The 19,427-nt window shown below is 31.3% G+C and overlaps 1 protein-coding gene and 1 long non-coding RNA gene across 2 annotated transcripts; both read right to left on the minus strand.

Annotated features, from left to right (window-relative positions):
• Nucleotides 1-1,565: 1,565 nt before the first annotated feature.
• On the minus strand, nt 1,566-14,224 carry LOC132719779 (clathrin heavy chain linker domain-containing protein 1-like). Its single transcript, XM_060703646.1, has 10 exons — nt 14,137-14,224; nt 11,692-11,923; nt 9,971-10,158; nt 9,298-9,447; nt 8,567-8,771; nt 8,094-8,214; nt 6,100-6,120; nt 3,274-3,448; nt 2,553-2,938; nt 1,566-2,057 (listed from the first exon to the last, which is right to left on the minus strand). Exons 2-10 carry the CDS (start codon nt 11,878-11,880, stop codon nt 1,828-1,830), a joined length of 1,665 nt encoding a protein of 554 aa, XP_060559629.1. The 5' UTR covers nt 11,881-11,923; nt 14,137-14,224; the 3' UTR covers nt 1,566-1,827.
• A 2,096-nt stretch (nt 14,225-16,320) lies between these two features.
• On the minus strand, nt 16,321-19,159 carry LOC132719714 (uncharacterized). The gene is made up of 3 exons (XR_009624268.1): nt 18,777-19,159; nt 17,597-17,715; nt 16,321-16,607 (listed from the first exon to the last, which is right to left on the minus strand). It is a non-coding gene; the product is annotated as an uncharacterized LOC132719714 (long non-coding RNA).
• Between the last annotated feature and the right edge of the window lie 268 nt (nt 19,160-19,427).

The following is a 19,427-nucleotide window of genomic DNA, read 5'->3' on the forward strand; positions in this document are numbered from 1 at the left end:
GTTATGTGTCAGATCTAGAGATGATGGTAACTACCATTTCAAAAATTCAAAGCAATTTCACTAGATTATAGGTACAAAAGTTAAAGTTCTAAGTCGGAAAATCGGCAAAATTAAGTCATTCTTGACAGAGTTATATCTTCTTGACAAGTATTCAAATCAATACCTTAAAGGGTCTAGGGAAAAAATGGGCTATACAAAAAGTTAACCGAAATTTTAAGATGAAAAAGGGACATTATCTTGTCAAAATTCTGCAAAGAATTATGTCCTGTCTGGAAGTGGGGATAATACTCAGTAACAAATAGTCATCTAGCTGATATTATTTATATCTGTGAAATAATATTAAGATCAAATAAGCATATTTAGACAATAAGTTATAGTCTTTTCATTTTGGTTGTTTTTGCAATGAATATAATATTTTGAACAACTGAAAGTCACCTATGGAACATTCCCATGAAGTTTTGATGATATCAACGAAGGGGTTTAGGATGAAATGTTGCTTGAAGTATTAACAAAAGATTGGGGGACAGCAAGTGATCACAACAGCTCACTTTGAGCAGGCTTTTTTCTGGTGAGCTAAAACTACACAAAGAGCTAAGCATATTATTTAATTGTGGACATAATTACTTTTGCAAAACTGCATTAATAGACGAGGTTTATTGCTATTTTAGTATGTATTTTCTTTACTTTCAATTTAATATAAAAGTAGGTGTCGTTAAGATTTGATTTTGATAAGACCAGTTAGTTACTGTTTAAGAATTTAAGTATAAGGGCATTTATTTTTCTGTTAAAACATTAACTAAGACTATATTGAAGAACAAAACTTTGAACGATTAATTTTATTCTTAGTTCTGAACAAAATGATAAGTAATTAGATCATCATATTATATCTATGTAGGATATTTTATATAAGAATAAAAACACACATAATCATAGCTTTAACTTTTAATAACAATTTAATAATCACACAATCATATTCAGTATTACATGACCATATACAAAACAGTATAAAAAATAAAGGTATCATAAGAACTTAAACATAAATCAGAAACAAATAATAAACAAAATTACAGTGTAAAATATAAAGACAAAACATATTGTTCACCAAGCTAACAATTCCTTGTACTGAAAAAAGCAAATCCAATCAAAGAAAACCAAATTTACAGGTTTTGACCATATACAATGTATGTGTTTACTTTACATTATGAGAGAAAATAAATCTCAAATCCTATAGTTTCAAAACAAATCAAGTTTAACATCACCTTGTGATCAACTAAGGAACCTCATTTAATTTCTCAAAAAGCAAAATGTTTTACAGATTGTAGTCTCATCATATTTGCTTCTTTTATTTAAATAACTCTTGGTCAATTAGAACTCAAACATCCAGTTTAGGTATAAACATTTATATCAAAACATTTTCATTTGAACTAAGAATTAACCTCATTAATTAGAGAAACCCCGTGATATACATGTAAAATTCATATAATAGACATATATTGTGTTGGTGGGACGTAAACCCCCCCCCCCCCCCCCCCCCCCCCCCCCCCCCCCCCCAAAAAAAAAAAAAAAAAAAAAATAACCATGGCAATTAAAAAGACACTTTATGGTCTATATAAATATTTGTAGTAAATCCCAACCAAAAAATCAATTAACAGTGGCAATTAAAAGACAGTTTTTGGTATATATAATATATGTACATGCAAACACAAACTTTCTTTAAAAGCATACAATAATTGCATTTTAATATTGAAATCCCTTCTACTTTGAACTGACTATTCAAAAGTGAAAGCAGGTCACATCCATTACACAACACAAGCTTAACTAGTGGTTTTAAGAGAGAACATCAATATTTTCAGACTGCCCTAGAGTAGGAAATTCTTCCTGACTGGTCCTGAGGGCATTTTTCATTGCCTGTAGAACAGTGATGGCTGCAAGAAGTCCCATGGCTGTCTCATTATAACCTTGATCTTGTAATATATGAACGAGTTCATTCCATTCATGTAATGATGTCCCGTGATCATCTAGGACAGCTGCATGGAAGGCGGATGTGTGCGGGTCATCTGAAATTAACATCAAATTATACATTTTATACATGTAGTGTAACAGTATCAAGTGATTTATGTTTGTACAATTACATCTTATCAAAATCTTAGTAAAAAAGTTTGACACACTAAAGCCATTTCTGGAGTTTCAACACTTTTTGGTAAAATTTCATCTTTCGGATCATAGAAATTATTCCATAAGTTCAAGCTAATAGAGTAATACTAGTCAACACCAGGACTGGTTTACAATATTTTATTTATGTCTACTAGTTTCGGTCAATACTTGACCTTCATCAGGACCAATCAATATATTGATATTGGTATAAAACTAAGATAAAAATCTCATCAATTCATTCCCAAACATTGTAGAAGTTTTAGTTGATAAATAAATGTACCTACCAATATTATAATAAACAAATTTTTCAAGACATAGCGCTATACAAGTAAAAGAAAAGATATGAAATTTGAAATAATTGCTTTTCATAAATAAATTAGGAATTGTGAAAGTTTTACCTTTAGAGGGTTTATTTTGCATCTCCTGGATAAAGGGTAGAGCTAAATCAAACTTGTTTTGTTCCATCAGATTCATAATAGCACAACCAATAGGTAGATGGCGCTCCCCTTTGTTGTCAACTTCGACAAGAGTGTGTAATAATTGTATGGAAGGACTCATGCGTAATAATTCCTCATAATCTTCTCTTGAGAAGTTACATCTTTGTCGAACTACGTCTAGACCAGCTTTTACTCTCCCTTGTTTTAATAAGCAGACAATAGCTTCCTTGTATATCTTAAGTTTGATGAAAACATTTTGTGCTAGAGCCTGACACGAACATCGACATGGTATCTTACATTTACAATGATCCTTTATTAAATGTCCAATCTCTTCAGAAAATGTCAACCTTGTAAAGAGAAAAAATAAAACACAATTAGTAACTATTTGTCTGTTGGTATGAACTGAAAACAATTATCTTAAATAGTATACTAAGATTTCGTAATGAATAGTGTGGTTGTAAAACACAATTTCTCCTAACAAGAAACTCAAATTATTTATTATGACTAGCAAAAAATTCGAAATATTGTCTTGAATTTGAAAATTTAACCTTTAAGGTGAAGGTCAATAGGGAATCGATGTGATATATCAAGATTATCATGTAAAGATACACTTTGTCAATAATAATTGTCCATTATTGCAGTTTCATTTATTCTAAAGTTACAGTATTACAGATGTAGGTACCTTTTCTGGGCTACCCAATGTGATAGAAGATCTAATCTATTTTCATACAGAGCACATTCGACACATTCAAGAGACAGACGGGCATCTGGGCGAGCGTTCTCCGATCCTGCTGACGGCATCAGGGCATCACAAAACATCAACAATGGTGTACGACCATTGATTCTTAACTGTACATCTGAAAAAAATTAAAACACTTCCAATTATATCTTCATGTAAAAAATATCTTATAACTTACATGCTGAACAAGTAATAACAATAAATACAGAACTTTGTAGTAAATATAATTTGTACTAATCAAATCAAACAAATATTTCCTTTCGCTTAGAGATATCTCCATAACGTCAGTTACATAAGCAAGTAAAAAGCAGAAATTTATAAAAGGCCATTTATAAGACATAAAAATCGATTATATTCATTCCTTGAAATCTGTTAGAGATTAAGAAATGGTATGCACCCATTGGCCATACATATAGCCGGACCATCTCTTTTTAAAAAAAATTTTAACCATCAGTAAAATACATTGTTAGAGTCATAAAGTAATTTCTAAGGAAGACAAAATACAAATCATGTTTTGATCTGATATGACAATATTTTACCATCTTTATGCAAAAGCATTCAGCCTGATAATTCTATTATCAAACAAGAGCTGTCGGTAGGACAGCAACGCTCGACTATTCTTAGTGCTTGATAGTAAAAAAAAAATGCTTGATACAGTTACCTCCTCCTGTTTACAGGTTGGGGTCATGATGGTGAACAAGTGTGCAAAGTTTCAAAGCCATATGTCAATGGACTTTGAAAATATTTGAATTATTACAAAAACTTTAACGTAAATTCTAAGTCGAAAAAGGGGCATAATTCTGTCAAAATGCTTGATAGAGTTACCTCCTCCTGTCTACAGGTTAGGGTCATGATAGTGAACAACTGTGCAAAGTTTCAAAGCCATATGTCAATGGACTTTGAAAATATTTGAACTATTACAAAAACTTTAAAGTAAATTCTAAGTCGAAAAAGGGGCATAATTCTGTCAAAATGCTTGATACAGTTACCTCCTCCTGTCTACAGGTTGGGGTCATGATGGTGAACAAGTGTGCAAAGTTTCAAAGCCATATGTCAATGGACTTTGAAAATATTTGAGGTATTACAAAAACTTTAACATAAATTCTAAGTTGAAAAAGGGGCATAATTCTGTCAAAATGCTTGATAGAGTTACCTCCTCCTATCTACAGGTTGGGGTCATGATGGTGAACAAGTGTGCAAAGTTTCAAAGCCATATGTCAATGGACTTTGAAAATATTTGAACTATTACAAAAACTTTAACATAAGTGGTTACGCCGACGCCGACGCTAGGGTGACTACAATAGCTCTACTTATTCTTATCGAATAGTCGAGCTAAAAATTAAAACCACAGGTTTGTCCTTCCTCTTTAGAGGAAAAATTATATTTGATTCTTTAGCTTGATGTTCCTTTAACATAAATATCTTAATCTTTAACAACAGCATGCATAAAATTATTACAACACATTTTTTCCTATCAAAGTATTACTACATGTATATAATGTATAATGACATAACAGGTTAAAGCATAATAAATGAATGTTTAAGAATGTAATGTAAATGTTAAAAAGTATTTCTTTTTTAGATATTTATAGGATAACAAAATCTCTTATGATATTCATTTGTATTCAATAATTGTTGTTTTTTTGTTTGTTTATTTCTTTTTGGTAGAATAATAGGGTGATATGAATGTCCACCAGCAAAATTAATGCTATAAACAGTATTACTGCAACATACAGTACCATATACCTGGAAACAAAATTCACCTGCCAAACAAAAGGCAATGATACATAACCACAAAAAAATGTATACACCTTTATACCAAGTAAACGTTGGCATTTTCTTAAATCAAAGACCTTAATTCAAGTTTCAAATATGTATGTACATGTATAAGGATAAAACTTAAATACATCAACTCTATGCAATGGCTAATTGCCACAGTGGTCTTACAACATTTTATAAACCAGCTGATATTATACGTTGACAGTCTATACCAATATTGTAACTGACCATCAACATTGTGTGTTTTTAAACTAGTCTTTTTGGGTATAGACATGTTGTGTCAAGACCTGCATAGATATTTATATATTTTTACACAAAAAAAATCCCCTAAAATGCATATGTGCCACCAAAATATGTCATGAATCAAAATAATTATATCAAAATATATAAGAAACATATGTGTTGTTTGGATTTAGTCAATAACACTTAATTTATGTTGTCACTAAAACTTAAAGGTCAGTAGCAATAATATACATTATAATTTTATTAAAGAGGAAAGTGAACAAAACAGGCATGCAGAACTTGTGATATAAACATGTTAATACGGGGAACGTTATATTATTACATGTGAAACAGCATCTAGCAATAAAACTTTTAAGTGCAGAAAGGTGAAGTAATTTTTTTCTTATTCAACCATATCATAGTGACTTCATATTACCTGAAAAAACTGATAGCTCTTAACATTGGAAAATCTAAAATAAAATTTAAAAAAAAAACAACAACATTAAGTGTTTTCATTTAGAAGGTGGTGAAATTAAAATACTTGCACCATAATAAAAATTAGAAAACATATTTCATCACTTTACCTTCGGTTTACAATTTTAACATATTTTTTATAATTTATCTTTAAGGAGTATCCAGGCTCATCCTTAAAAATCAGAAAACATTTGGGGTTCTACTACAAAGTTTTACTACAGTCTATGAGAATAAATATTGCAATATGAAGCCACTAATTGGTTTGCAAGAAACAAATACATGTGCTCTACTATACCGTCATCTTCCACATGTGTCACTAATAGTTCATGTATATAAAGATATTACACAGATATAAAATACAATAAATGTCATCAAAATACTTAATACTGCTGGTAAAGAAGGGATCTTTATAAAGAAACAAACAGATCTCTTTCCAGAACAGTTTTTTGTTGTTTTTGTTTTTTGTGTTTTTTTTTTCACGATGAAAATAAAGATAGATTAGTGTAAGTCTATGTATATTATATAGTCTTCTGCCACTGCAAACCTTTGATTAAATGTTTCATTCAAGCATTCTCCAAATATTTATCAAAATTTTCAAATACAAAAGTGTTAGAAAAGAATGCATAGTCTTTAAATTTTTAACCCCTTTTTCATTTTTTAAAAATTTTGGATAAAGGGCCTTGGTGCCCTAGTTCACTTTTTACATTAAAAAATTTCAATTTCAATTTAAAACAAAATAGAAGTAAGGGGGTTAGGGAAATTTCCAAAACCAAAAATTTTTTAAGGGTCTAAACTTTTAGCCCCTTTTAAAAAAAAAAAGAATTTTTTAAACTTTTTTTGTTTAAAATTATAGCTCTGTAGTCAAGGAAAAAACAAGTTTTTTAAAGGGTTTTTTTTTGTATGATCTATATTAAAATCCAAAGGGCCCAGTGCCAAAACAAATCTGAACCCCTTTTTAATCATTTATTATAAAGGATTTCATAGGGCAATGCTTCTCACCTAAAAAACAAAACTCTAAGCATTTTTAAAATTTTGGGGGGAAAAAAATTTTAAAGACTTTTTCCCTATGAAACTATGTAAAAAACCCCCCAAGGGTTTCGCCCCCCAAAAAAAAAGGGGCCCCAAATTTTTACCTCAGAGTTTTTTTAAATTTAAGTTTCATTAAAAAATGAAAATGCCAAAATATTTTTGCCCCCAAATGCCCAAAACTTTTTTGGGGAAGAATTTTTTTAGCACTTTTTAAAATTTTTATTTTGGAACTTTTGTCACCCAGATATTTCAATGGAAAGTAACCCATTTTAAAACAACCCTTTTTTCAGAGCTTTGGGGGAAATTTAAAGGGAGTTTTATAAAATTTTTTCCAAGTGTTTGACAGAAAAGAAACATTTTTAAAAAATAATGATGGACCCCATGGGCAAACAGCTAGAAATCCCCAAAAAATTTTACCATTTTTGGGACCCCTGTCTGAGGTAGCTTAAAAAATTTTTAAAAATTTTAAAGGGTTAAATTTAAAAAAAATCAAAAGAGAGAACAAAAAAACCCCCCGCAAAGAAAAAATTTTAGAGAATTGGTCTACTAATTTTCCCCTGAAAATTTGCCAGTGTTGGCAGGGTGTTCTGGAAAATTCCCCCTTTGGGGGTATTGGCGCATGTTGGCAGCATTTCCCCCATATTTCCCATCCCCTTTTAAACAGCCATTAAAATTCTCAAGTACTCCCAGCACATCTCTGCCCTCTTTTTCTTTTTTTGGGTCCCTCAACTTAAAAAAAATTTTATGTTTGAAAGGCCCTTTTACCCAAAAACCCCAACCCCTTCCCCGCTTTTTCACCCCCATTTCCCTCTGACTGAATTTTGGCTTTCAGCTTTCCGAGCTTTTTATAAAACCAAAAAATTTTAAATAAAATTTCAATTCCTTAGTACAAATAAGCAATTTAAACCCTCTGTTTTACCAGTAAATTTTTTGTATACAATTTTATTTGTCTCTATGTAAAATTTACCTGCCCATACATCATATTCTTAACCAAATATTCCTCATAAGCTTGTGACAAAAAGAGCAAAACGATTGTCATACTATTTTTGACATACAAAAAGTCTGACCAGACAATCTACTGTTGACTGCTGAATTTTAGTGCTTGGACACTGTAATCCCTCACAATTAAGAGTCCAAAGCAAGAGTTGATTACATAAATTCAATAGAGTAAGGATTAGTTGAATAATTGTTGCCGACATTCATCTAATAAATAAGTAAGACAGGGATGTAAGAATAATAGGAAAACACAAATGTACATACCAGCTTCCCTTTGTTTTTTGGCCTGCATGGCAGCATATTGTAAGGACATCATAACAGTGTCTCCGACGGTCTGATGCGGAGGTTTCTCCCTATTATATGCCTGTGCTGCCTCCGAGGCTACCTGTTATAATGTAACATACACTACTGTTATTACCAATTATAAAAAAAAAACATACATTATCTGAAAGATAGTTACCTAAATCTACTGGATAGTTACAATTTTTAGTACATAATATAAAAAAAAGAGGTTTTTTTCAAATCTGAATAATTTGAATAATTAACTTACTTAATCTTTTTTACTCAATTGTATTCGGCAGTGCTAAGACAGAAACTGAGACATTGTAATTTGCCAAGAAATCTAGCATTTCTCACACTGTTCTGAAAGAGAAATCGTCTTAGTATATAAGAATAGTTGTTGTAAAAGGTTTTTTAACACCCTTAAATCACATATAGGATTAAGATTTCTGATATACCTTCAGTCTCTGTCTTTTGGCCTTATAGAACTGTCCCTGTCTAAGGAGCATGTCTCTGTGGGCCACCTTATTGTCTAGGTTGTCCTTCAACTCTGTTTTTCGTGTTTTAGGTACATAGCGGGTCTTAAAACTTATAGTCAATTCTTTTAATTGTCTATCCAGCTCCTCTAGTTTGGTGTGTAGTAACTCCTTGTCTGTAAATCTCCTCCGGGTTTTAAACCTTTTAAAAAAAATACCCCCTTCTGGGGGTGCTCAAAGATCAAATTTTCAGAATATCCCAATAAAACATAGTTACCCCAAACAATTTTGAAAGTTTTGTTTGTTTAGGTTTCCAATTTCCAGGTTTTAAAATTGCATTTTGTGCTCAGTAATTTTGTCTATTTTTTTTTATTTTTAAATTTTTTAATCCCCTTTTATATTAGACTTTTCCCAAATTTCCCGCACAGAAAGGGTTTTAAAACCCTCATTTTCCCCTTTGGAAAAAAGGTTAAACCAATAAAAAATTTTTAAAAAGAAATTTTAAATCCCCCATTTGAAAAAAGAAAAGAAACTCTTTTAAAAAATTTTAAATTATTTCTATTTTTTGGTTTAAATAGTCTTCATTTATCGTAATTTAAAATAAAATACTGTGTATCCTTCAATAAAACATTTGAATTCTATACATTCACAAGGGTTTTAACACAAATGCAAAATAGTGCAAAATGCAAAATAATCTATTAGTACACATGTACTCACCAGGTATTAGTCTGTGATCTTTTTTCAATTCTCGCTTCGGAGGTTCTGTGATTTCTTTTTCCTGTTTTTCTCTTTCCATTCTTTTTACTTTAAGTTCAATGAGCTGATTGTGTAATCTTTCATTGTCCTTCTTTACTATATTTACTCTGAATAAGAAAAAATAAACACAATTTAATTGCTATTACTAACATTTTGTGTAACAAATCATTTCAGTAATCTAAATTGATGCAGTTGCAAAACATATTTGGTAAATCAATGGTAAATTTTTCATCAAATGAAAATTCTGCATACCTGGACTTTTTAGGAACAAAAATAAAAAATTCCATTAAAAGCAAATTAAAATGTCATATAAAAAAACAGTATGGTGACAAAATGAAATAAGTAACTTTTGGTTTAATAGTTGTTATCCGGAACTTGGCAAATGTGCATTTTTTTAAGTAAATCCCCGGTACAAACAAACTTTAACTGTTATAGCTTTACGGTGCACTACTGTTCTCAATAGATTAGTCAACCTGTTGTGCTTGTTTTCGAAGCTGTAACTGTAAAAGTTTGTTTGTACCTGGATTAGCTGGGGAAACCCAAAATATTCTTGATTCCAGAATAAGTCTATTGACATAAATCCTTTAGATTTATAAATAATAAGCCTAAATTAGAGAATAGTTATCTTACCTTTCTTCAAGTTCATCTCCTCTTTTTCTATAGTTTCTAATAGTTGAAGGCTCGGATGCCATTGCTTTCAGTTTACCATGTAGAAATGTAGCCTCCCTCTGGGCTTTCTTTATTGCCTCAATTGTATCTTCATATTCTTTCTTAATAGTTGTAAGCAGTGGCTGGTAGGCTGTCACATGTTCTATGATCTGTTTTATCATGTATATAACTTTTAAATTATATGTATAATAATCATACATGCCATTACGTCCGGGAAAGTCCCGGAAATAAGGTGTCTATCCCGGAGGTGTCCCAGAGATGATTTATGTTCCGGTAAAAAAAATCTAAAATAATCTACTTTGTAGCCAGAAATTTTACATTTTTATATGATTTTATTGTCAAGTTTTTTATTTAATAACTATTCTAAGCTAATAACGAATGATTATCCCCATACAGCATTGCTATATACAGTAAATGGTGACACTGATCCTTTGATTGGTAAATCTATGTGCCCATTCCAACAAACAATTATCGGCAATAATTTTGATCAATTAAAAGATTGTGTACCCCCTGTGGCTTCCTGAGCGAAGGTGTCATACACTGTAATTAACAACTGGCAAGCATAAATTTAATCTGCCTGCAGGCAGTTATTAGTGGTCAAGCACCTTGAAAATTACCGCTAAATAGGAGGTGATGAAATTTACAGGATTCGGCGAATGTTTCAGGTAAACAACATGGCTAGTTGTCCGTGCTAAGCATAGCTTTATTTTCTTCTGTGACTGATTGAATTTACGATGCCTTAAAACTTTGAAAAAAGATAGAAAACTGTAAATAACTATTGACATTTTGTATTGTTTATGTTGCCATTAAATAATTTGCAAGTTGTAAATACCGTTAATATAGGTTGTATGCCACTGTGTTAATTTTAGAAACAATACTGTTGCTGATCAATGCCCAACCTCAAATGAAAAGTGTCCCGGAAATGAGCCTAAAAATTATGGCATGTATGATAATAATATTGTTTCAAAATAATAATATTGATGGTGGTTAGCCTTTGTATGTATAAAAAGAGTGTATTAACCCTTTCGCTGCCAGAGGGTTATTTATTTATTGATCACCTATTTGCCAGAAGGTTTTCTAAGAAATTACTGTATTATTAATTAATATCATTATTATTATTTGTTATTAGTATTATAATACTTATATATGTTTTCCAAATCTGCTAGTATAATAATAATTATTGTGGATGGTATCATTATCTATATCTTTTTTATTATTATTATAATTATTATTATTATAATTATTATAATTATTATTATTATATAATTATTATTATTATAGAAATGGCAAAAGCCGTCCATATGGCAAATACGCCGAAAATAATAGGGACGGTATATGCCGTCCCTATGGCAGTGAAAGGGTTAAAGGTGAAGTAAATTAAGTCAACAACAGACCTTTTACAGCTGCTGTGAATTATGTTACAAATACAAATAAAAATAGCATACTACAAGAACAGTAAATTATGCTATAATTCTTTATAGAAATATATGAATACACATGAAAGTCTTTCCATAAAAGTGTTCATACACTGCAATTGTTTAATTACAAATAGTGCTTTTGAGAGGAGGTGATTTCTGTGGGAATATTCAAAATACCTTATACATATTTGTTATTCTTGGAATAATATTAGTTTGATCCCTCTTTTAAGTCTGTAAAAATGAACATTTTGAAATGTAATTTACCTTGTTGAATGCTGTTTTATACACAATGTACCGCTGCTCATCATCTTCTGGATTGACTTTCCGGAGTTCAACTTCTATGTAATCATTCAAAACACGTAGGAATTGTCTGTCTGATTCACTTGTTACAATAGGAGGGAGCCTCATGAACCCTGATGTTGGTGTTGAATACCCAGAACCCGTATCAGACATGATTGTTCAATCTTCTGTACTTATAGTTGGCTGTTCAGGTTAGCTACAAAAATAAATTATTAAAAATGTTTATTGCATTTTATTAAGTTAATGTCGCAGGAGTAAATAAAGGTCTGCCAGAAAAATCAGAACCGAATTCGAGTGGATTGGAACATTGTTCAGGACAATTTTTTTCTGTGCTCACCATAGACAAAGAAGAAGGTGTAGCGGGAACAGTGACAAAAGGTCTGCATGAATTATAGTCCAGAACAGTCAGAACCGAATTCGAGTGGACTAGCTGGAACATTGTTCTGGCCCTTTTTTCTGTCCTGATAAAGGAGGTCACTGGTGATGTAGTGAAAACAATGACTTAACCAGTCCTGAATCACTCGGATGCTAGTTCTGGACAACAATTAACTCTTCCTGTCCAGAACCAGTCCAGAACTACTGAGATTATATCCTCGAGTGACAAGTTTCGACGCATTTAATGATTGTTTTGGATGCGTCTATAAAAACTATGTGATTGTATTGTATAAAATGTTATAACTTTTTAAAAAATCTCTGACCTTTATGAAATGGGTAAATCTAAGCTGTTTTTCCAGCTATTCCTTTTCATGAACGATATTTTAAAACAAAAGAAAACTCAGAACCACAGGGGATTCTGACAGATTTCCCTGTGCCCAGAACAAGACTTGAACACATGATTGTCAGGGCCAAAAAACCCTTCTTTGTAGAGGCCGAATATAGGCTACTTCCCCAACCAAACTAGCCTCTTTTTTCCCCAGTTTGGTCCTCAAAATTCCCCAGTCTTTTGAAATTTCAAATAGAATTTAGAACAAAATTAAATGATGGTGTTAAACTAAGGTCTTTTATTGCCTAATTAGTACTTTCTAGTACTTTTTGCTTTTCTATTTTGAAGAACTAGTTAAAAGTTTGTGTTAAATTTGAGACCCCTTTCCCCAAAGTATGCCAAAATAACGCATATTTTCCCCAATATGTCAAGACAGAAGAAAATTGTCTGGAACAATGTTGCAGTTCATCTGGACTACAATTCGTCCTGACCCCAATTTGGCCAAAGCCTATTTCATTGTCTTTTTGGCTTGCAGCCATGGCTGCAAGCCATTTGTTTTGAATAACTTGTTCCGGTAAGGTGGTTTCCTGTTTCCAATTGTTAGTGCATGATTGAACGGGAAACCAGCTGCAATCGCAACTTTTCGGCCTTTTCTGTCACTCTTCGGATTAATGATAATAGCCGATGTAGTTCCGATTGCAATCGTGACAATTCGGGCGATTCCGTCATACTGCGGAATCAGACGAAGTAACATTTATACGGAAATCTACTTCGGTAATCCCAGTTTTTTGATATAAATAGGATTTCTATTTTTACTTGATTTATCGGTTTAAACCGTAATAAATCATAAAAGGAAATTGTTCCGTTTCAATTGTTTTTCAAGACGCAAAAGTTAGTTTCTTTTATAATTGTTTTTGTCTGTATTAGTTTTATACAATAGAGAATGGTGACTGTAGTAGTATTCCGTCTTCAAAGGGTGGTCCTGCTTATCAAATCACGCATGATCGAGTTATATTTAGATCTACTGAATGCAATTCAATGGTGAGGTAATCTAAAAATAGCCCATGCATATCATTAACTTTGCCACTAGCTGATCTACAGATAGCGCATCGTATTTGTGATCGTGTAACATAGTTGATACATGTTTATTAATTGGTACCACGTAACGAAGTATTTTAGTGCATTTACTTGTCTATAAAGCAAACGAATGATTTCTCTGCGAAAAAGGGGAAATGAAATGTGCACACTTGTTTCCCTTCAGTATGAGTTAGTATTTTTACGATTGATCATTTTCTTTATTAGTTTTATACAATAGAGAATAGATTTCAAATCGTTTTGACAAAAAATATTCGTTTTTCCAAAAAAAAAAAAAAACAACTAAATAAACCCTTTATGATATACAAATACCGTAATTCAAAAAAATTGTGATAATAAATTGAAACCAAAAAAAAAAAACAACAATTTTAAAGGGTTGGGATGAAGGCACAACTGTGCAAGCCTTTCCTTTTAAAAGGAAACTTTATTTAGACTTTTAGTTTGAACTACACTGACAAAATAACAAGAAATCTGAAAATAACAAAATTATCAGCAAATCGAGCATGTCACAATCACTTTCCAATTAACGACTAAATGAAAGATAGGTGTTGACACTGCTTAGATATAATCTGCTAATTCGCATCAAATATTGCACACCGAAGAACAATCACCTGCCATTTTCGGCCATTTTCAAACAAATTTGTTGTGAAGGTCTAATTTCCGATTCCGGCAGAAACGTTAAATTCCGTTACCCGTTTTATAATGTTGTGAAAGAGTTACTACTAAGATATGCAATGGAGATATTATTTTAGAAAAAAAAAAACAACAACAAAAAAAACAACGCCACAGCACCTTAATTTAAGTCAATAGTTTACATTCGAGCATCTAAAATGATTGTTTAGCACTAGTGAGTAAGTTAGTTTTAAAATGTTTCATAAATTGTATACTGTATGTTATATTGTTATATGCCTGGCGAAAATGGGCATTTCATGGCGCAATGGAGTAATTTTAGCAAAATGGGCACAACATATACGTACAAATAAAAGATATTGAATAAAATTAAGGTAATTAAGATTATTTGAATAAATAAATAAATAAATAAATAAATAAATAAATAAATAAATAAATAAATAAAACAGTATTAAAACCTTAATCGTATATCAAATTTGCAATTTTGATGATGTAAACGATTGTGTGTGCCAACAAAATGGACTCTAAAGTCTGCGCAATGGAGATTTTAAATATACACCTTGTACGTTTATAAATCACAATAAGTAACCTATAGTTAATGTAATTATGGACTTATCCTCAGTGCAGATTTTCTTTTGCGTAACAGAATTTAAAAAAAGAAAAACAATGTTTGTCCTTAATAGTAATTTGAAGAATTCAATCATTAAAAATATTTACTGACGTGGTTTAATGAAAGTCTGTTTTTATTATTTAAAAAATGTGGAATTAAATATTGTTTTGAAAATTTTATGAAAATGGATTTATCCATGGCGCAACGGAGATACATGTATATTTTAGCGCAATGGAGATTTTTTATAAAGGACACGTCCTTAATTAAAACGTTGAAAAAAGAATTGAATGAATGTTGAATTAAGCATCATATTGAAAGTGTTCTTAAATTTAATAAGATAATTGTGAACGAATTGTAAGGAGAATTACAACCTTAAGCTTGTGAAAATGGACTTATTATCGACACAAAGGAGACTACATGTATATCGTTCTGCACAACAGAGTTTTTTTCCATATAAATAACACAGTGTGCTTTATAGAGTCCAGTTATAGAAAGAAAAAAGAAAAAGAACAACTTTTATTAATACTTTATTCAGCACATGCTGATGCAAATTCAAAAAATGCATTGCTAATCGTATTTCATTGTCTTATTTTAAATTTTGCACTTCGTTGCGCCCGTTTCGTCCGTTGCGCCAAAAAATCTCCATTGCTTATTTTAGTGGCACCGTTGTGAAAGTAGTGTATTAAGGGTAGCAGACTGTTTCTCCACTTATGCACAAAGTTTAACCTGTTATAACAGTTTCTGTCTTACGACATTTCCTCATAGACTGTCCTCTCCCTATTTATATATAATTAGATTCAATTTAAGAATACAACCTGTTTTTTTCCACATCCATAATACACTTAATAAATACAATGTAAGAGTGTAGAAAAAGGGAAGCGCTCTTAAATTGAATCTATTTAAGGTATTTTTGAATGTGGAAAAACAGGTTTAACTCTTTATATTTATATATTTAGGGTATATAGGAGTGTATGAAACCGGCTTGCACTCATAAATTGAATCTATTTAGGGTATTTGTGTATTTGCAGGTTAAACTCTTAATTTTAATCTATTTAAGGTATATATGTGTGCACGAAAAATGGTTGTACACATAAATTGAATATATTTAAGGTATTTATGTACGTGCAAAAACGGGTTGCACTCTTAAACTGAATCTATTTAGGGTATATAGGTATGTACAAAAACGTGCTGCAGTCTTAAAAATTGAATCTATTTAAATTAGGGTATAAAGGAGTTTTACAAAAATAGGCTGCACTCCTTAATGAAATCTGTTTAAGGTATATTTGCACTGCGCTGTTATGAGCATAAACGGGTTGCATTTAAGCCAATCCGGAATTTTACTTGACTTGACGTTGTGTGTTGTCACGGGTCAAATAGAAAGACCCCCTACGAAGCATGTAACTTTTAATCAGAAAAGTTTTAGGAAAAACACTTATCTTAATACATGTAACAAATAGGGCACCGATTTAACACACTATCTAAGCAATGATATAACTCAATCTGACTAAACTTGTATCTGGAAAAAGCAGTTCAATAGAGCGCAAACTTATTTGCTATTGAAGGACTCGGCCCGGTGAATTTTCGTACTATTAGTTCTATAGTAAATCAGTCAAATTTGAGGTTTAATTCTGGATTCCAATGTTCTTGATGAATTATATACTGTCTTCAACTTTAAACATTAACACTATCTAAGTCAAATGATGCCCAAAATATAATAGGTTAGCCATCTACTTTTTTCAGAAATCTTCATTCTGTTGTAACACTGTTTAAATTCACCACTTTAAAAACTCCTGCCAGCTGGTGGGTAGTACATCTTTAATCCTTCCACCAACAAATGAGTTCCTGGAGAATACACAAAAAACAACTTTTAAAGTCATCATATAACACACAAAAACTACACACTTGCAATAAATACACTTTAATTATGAACAATCTAACTAGAGATGACTTAAATTGGGCCATTTCATAATTTTAAAGAACTACTTTCTAGACTACAATGGGCTGGGTCTAATTCCGTACCGGGTTGAGACCTAAATGAATCCAAAATTTTAAGTTAAAGCCAAAACTTTATACTCATTTCCTAGTAAATTTAGTGTTATACAAATACAGTCATATAGGTTTGACATGTCTCTAACAAATTACATTAATGCGGTACAATTTCTTAAATATGAACCTTCATGCGAAAAGTCAGGCTCGGCCAATAGAATTTTTCGCAAAAATTTATATTACAAATTCTGTCATATCTTTTGATTCTGTGAATGGATTTTCTTTGAATAAAGTTTAATGTTACCGGCTAATGTCATACAGTTACTTCTATGAAAGAATAAGACCTTATTGCTTAAAAATTGTAATAGAAACTCAATTTCTTTAAATGAGAGCATGAAATTTTGGGTTAAAATACAAGTAATCACAATTAAATGTGTTTTTTTCAAATTTTTTTCCTTCAATATTGTAATAAAACTTACTGATTATGATTTTTACCTATATACCATGGTAAATAAAGTTAACAACCAACATACAAACCCTACATTGTTTGCTTAAGATATCAATAAAGACAAACAGAGGTAATCTTAAGGTTAGCAAAGAGGTTACCATATCACCATGGGCTATGTCTTCTGACAAAGTAAGATTAGCCAACTCTCACACAAATAAGGCTTTAAAAAGATGACACATTACTGTCCCCCACTTTAAAATCATTGAGAAGTCTTAATATAGTCAGAATTAGAGAAATTTTCTCCTGAAATACATCAAAATAACTACCAAATATTACCCGAGCATTGGGAGGCGCTACCGCCAATAGCTGAAGTTTCAAACTAGACATAAGTTATTACCTTCTCAATGTGTCCTGACAAAGCTGCTGCCAAACAGAGGTGAAGGAGTCCTTCTATAGATCTTTACCAGGATAAGGTAATGTCATATACTCAAACCCAGGCTTTGGTAACTGCATGGTCTGAAAACATATGCAACACTAGTACATGCTTAAGAAAATTATAAGGGGCATTTATGCTGTAATTCTAATATCTGAAAAAGAAAGAAAATAATGTCTTAATTAATTCATGGCTAGATTTGTTAATTCACACAGGAGAGCTTATATAAATATTGTGTTCTGAAAAATGCATGCCTGCATGAAAATAGCAGTTAAGACATTATAAACCTAACCTAATTTAACTGCTATAGCAGCTACAACAACAACAACAACAACAATTATATCAACTGTGTTATTCTAAATGAGCCAATTATCCATAAAAATAAAATACACTGTTTAATGACTAGAAAATCTTTTATGTGTATATATTACTAGCAAATACATTCTGCAACACAGCAAAACATCAAGTTTCACTACACTGAAAATGCCTATATTTCCAAAATATAAATCACATTTGTCCTGTTCAATTGTTAGTTCTTCTTCATTTAAATACAGGACAATAGTGAATATTTACATACTGATTACTACAGCATCAATCCTTTGCTGAAACATCAAAACATATAATGTGTGGTCCATATGAGCAATAGGCTACTATGGTGCTTGTTCGAATCCCATGGCCGGTGAATCTTGGGCCCCTTAGAGAGCTCTGGAATGAGCTTGCCAATCACTTTTTTTAACCAATGTAACCAATCTGAAACCACACACTCCCCAATTCCTTCAATGCATAATTTATCCATAATTTAAGATGCATTTCTCTAAAAATTATCATTTTCTATATAAATCTTATAAAAATAAGCTAGATTTATAGCATATTGCTTAACACAGGGTGCAAAAATAAAATTTATCAATTTATAAACTGCTTTTTACAAAATTTAAATTTCATTTTTTTAATTCTAAATTTATTTTTACAGTTTTAATTCAATTAAATGTGGTTAATCTTTCATGCAAAAGCTCTGTACCTTTCTCCCTGCTTACTGACACAGTAGCAGACATCTACATTTGAAGGGGAGATAACAACAACAACATATGTCCCAATTCAAAATGTCAAATTTTAAAATTTGAAATAAAATTTAAAATTTTCAAACCTGTCAGTAATCCTTTATTTTCCTGACTTCTATTCATAAACACAACACTGATGCAAAGTTTCATCCATATCCATCAACCAGTTCCCATTTTTGACATTTCTTATCTTGGACTCGGCCCGGTGAATTTTCGTACTATTAGTTCTATAGTAAATCAGTCAAATTTGAGGTTTAATTCTGGATTCCAATGTTCTTGATGAATTATATACTGTCTTCAACTTTAAACATTAACACTATCTAAGTCAAATGATGCCCAAAATATAATAGGTTAGCCATCTACTTTTTTCAGAAATCTTCATTCTGTTGTAACACTGTTTAAATTCACCACTTTAAAAACTCCTGCCAGCTGGTGGGTAGTACATCTTTAATCCTTCCACCAACAAATGAGTTCCTGGAGAATACACAAAAAACAACTTTTAAAGTCATCATATAACACACAAAAACTACACACTTGCAATAAATACACTTTAATTATGAACAATCTAACTAGAGATGACTTAAATTGGGCCATTTCATAATTTTAAAGAACTACTTTCTAGACTACAATGGGCTGGGTCTAATTCCGTACCGGGTTGAGACCTGAAGCGGTGACTTACTCTAAGTTGTATCCGGAATTAGTACGGTTATAAATGGACTTACTTACATCCCAAACTT

This window comes from Ruditapes philippinarum, unplaced genomic scaffold, assembly GCF_026571515.1.
Source record: "Ruditapes philippinarum isolate M1 unplaced genomic scaffold, ASM2657151v2 ctg821_1_1_1_1, whole genome shotgun sequence".
NCBI lineage: Eukaryota > Metazoa > Mollusca > Bivalvia > Venerida > Veneridae > Ruditapes > Ruditapes philippinarum.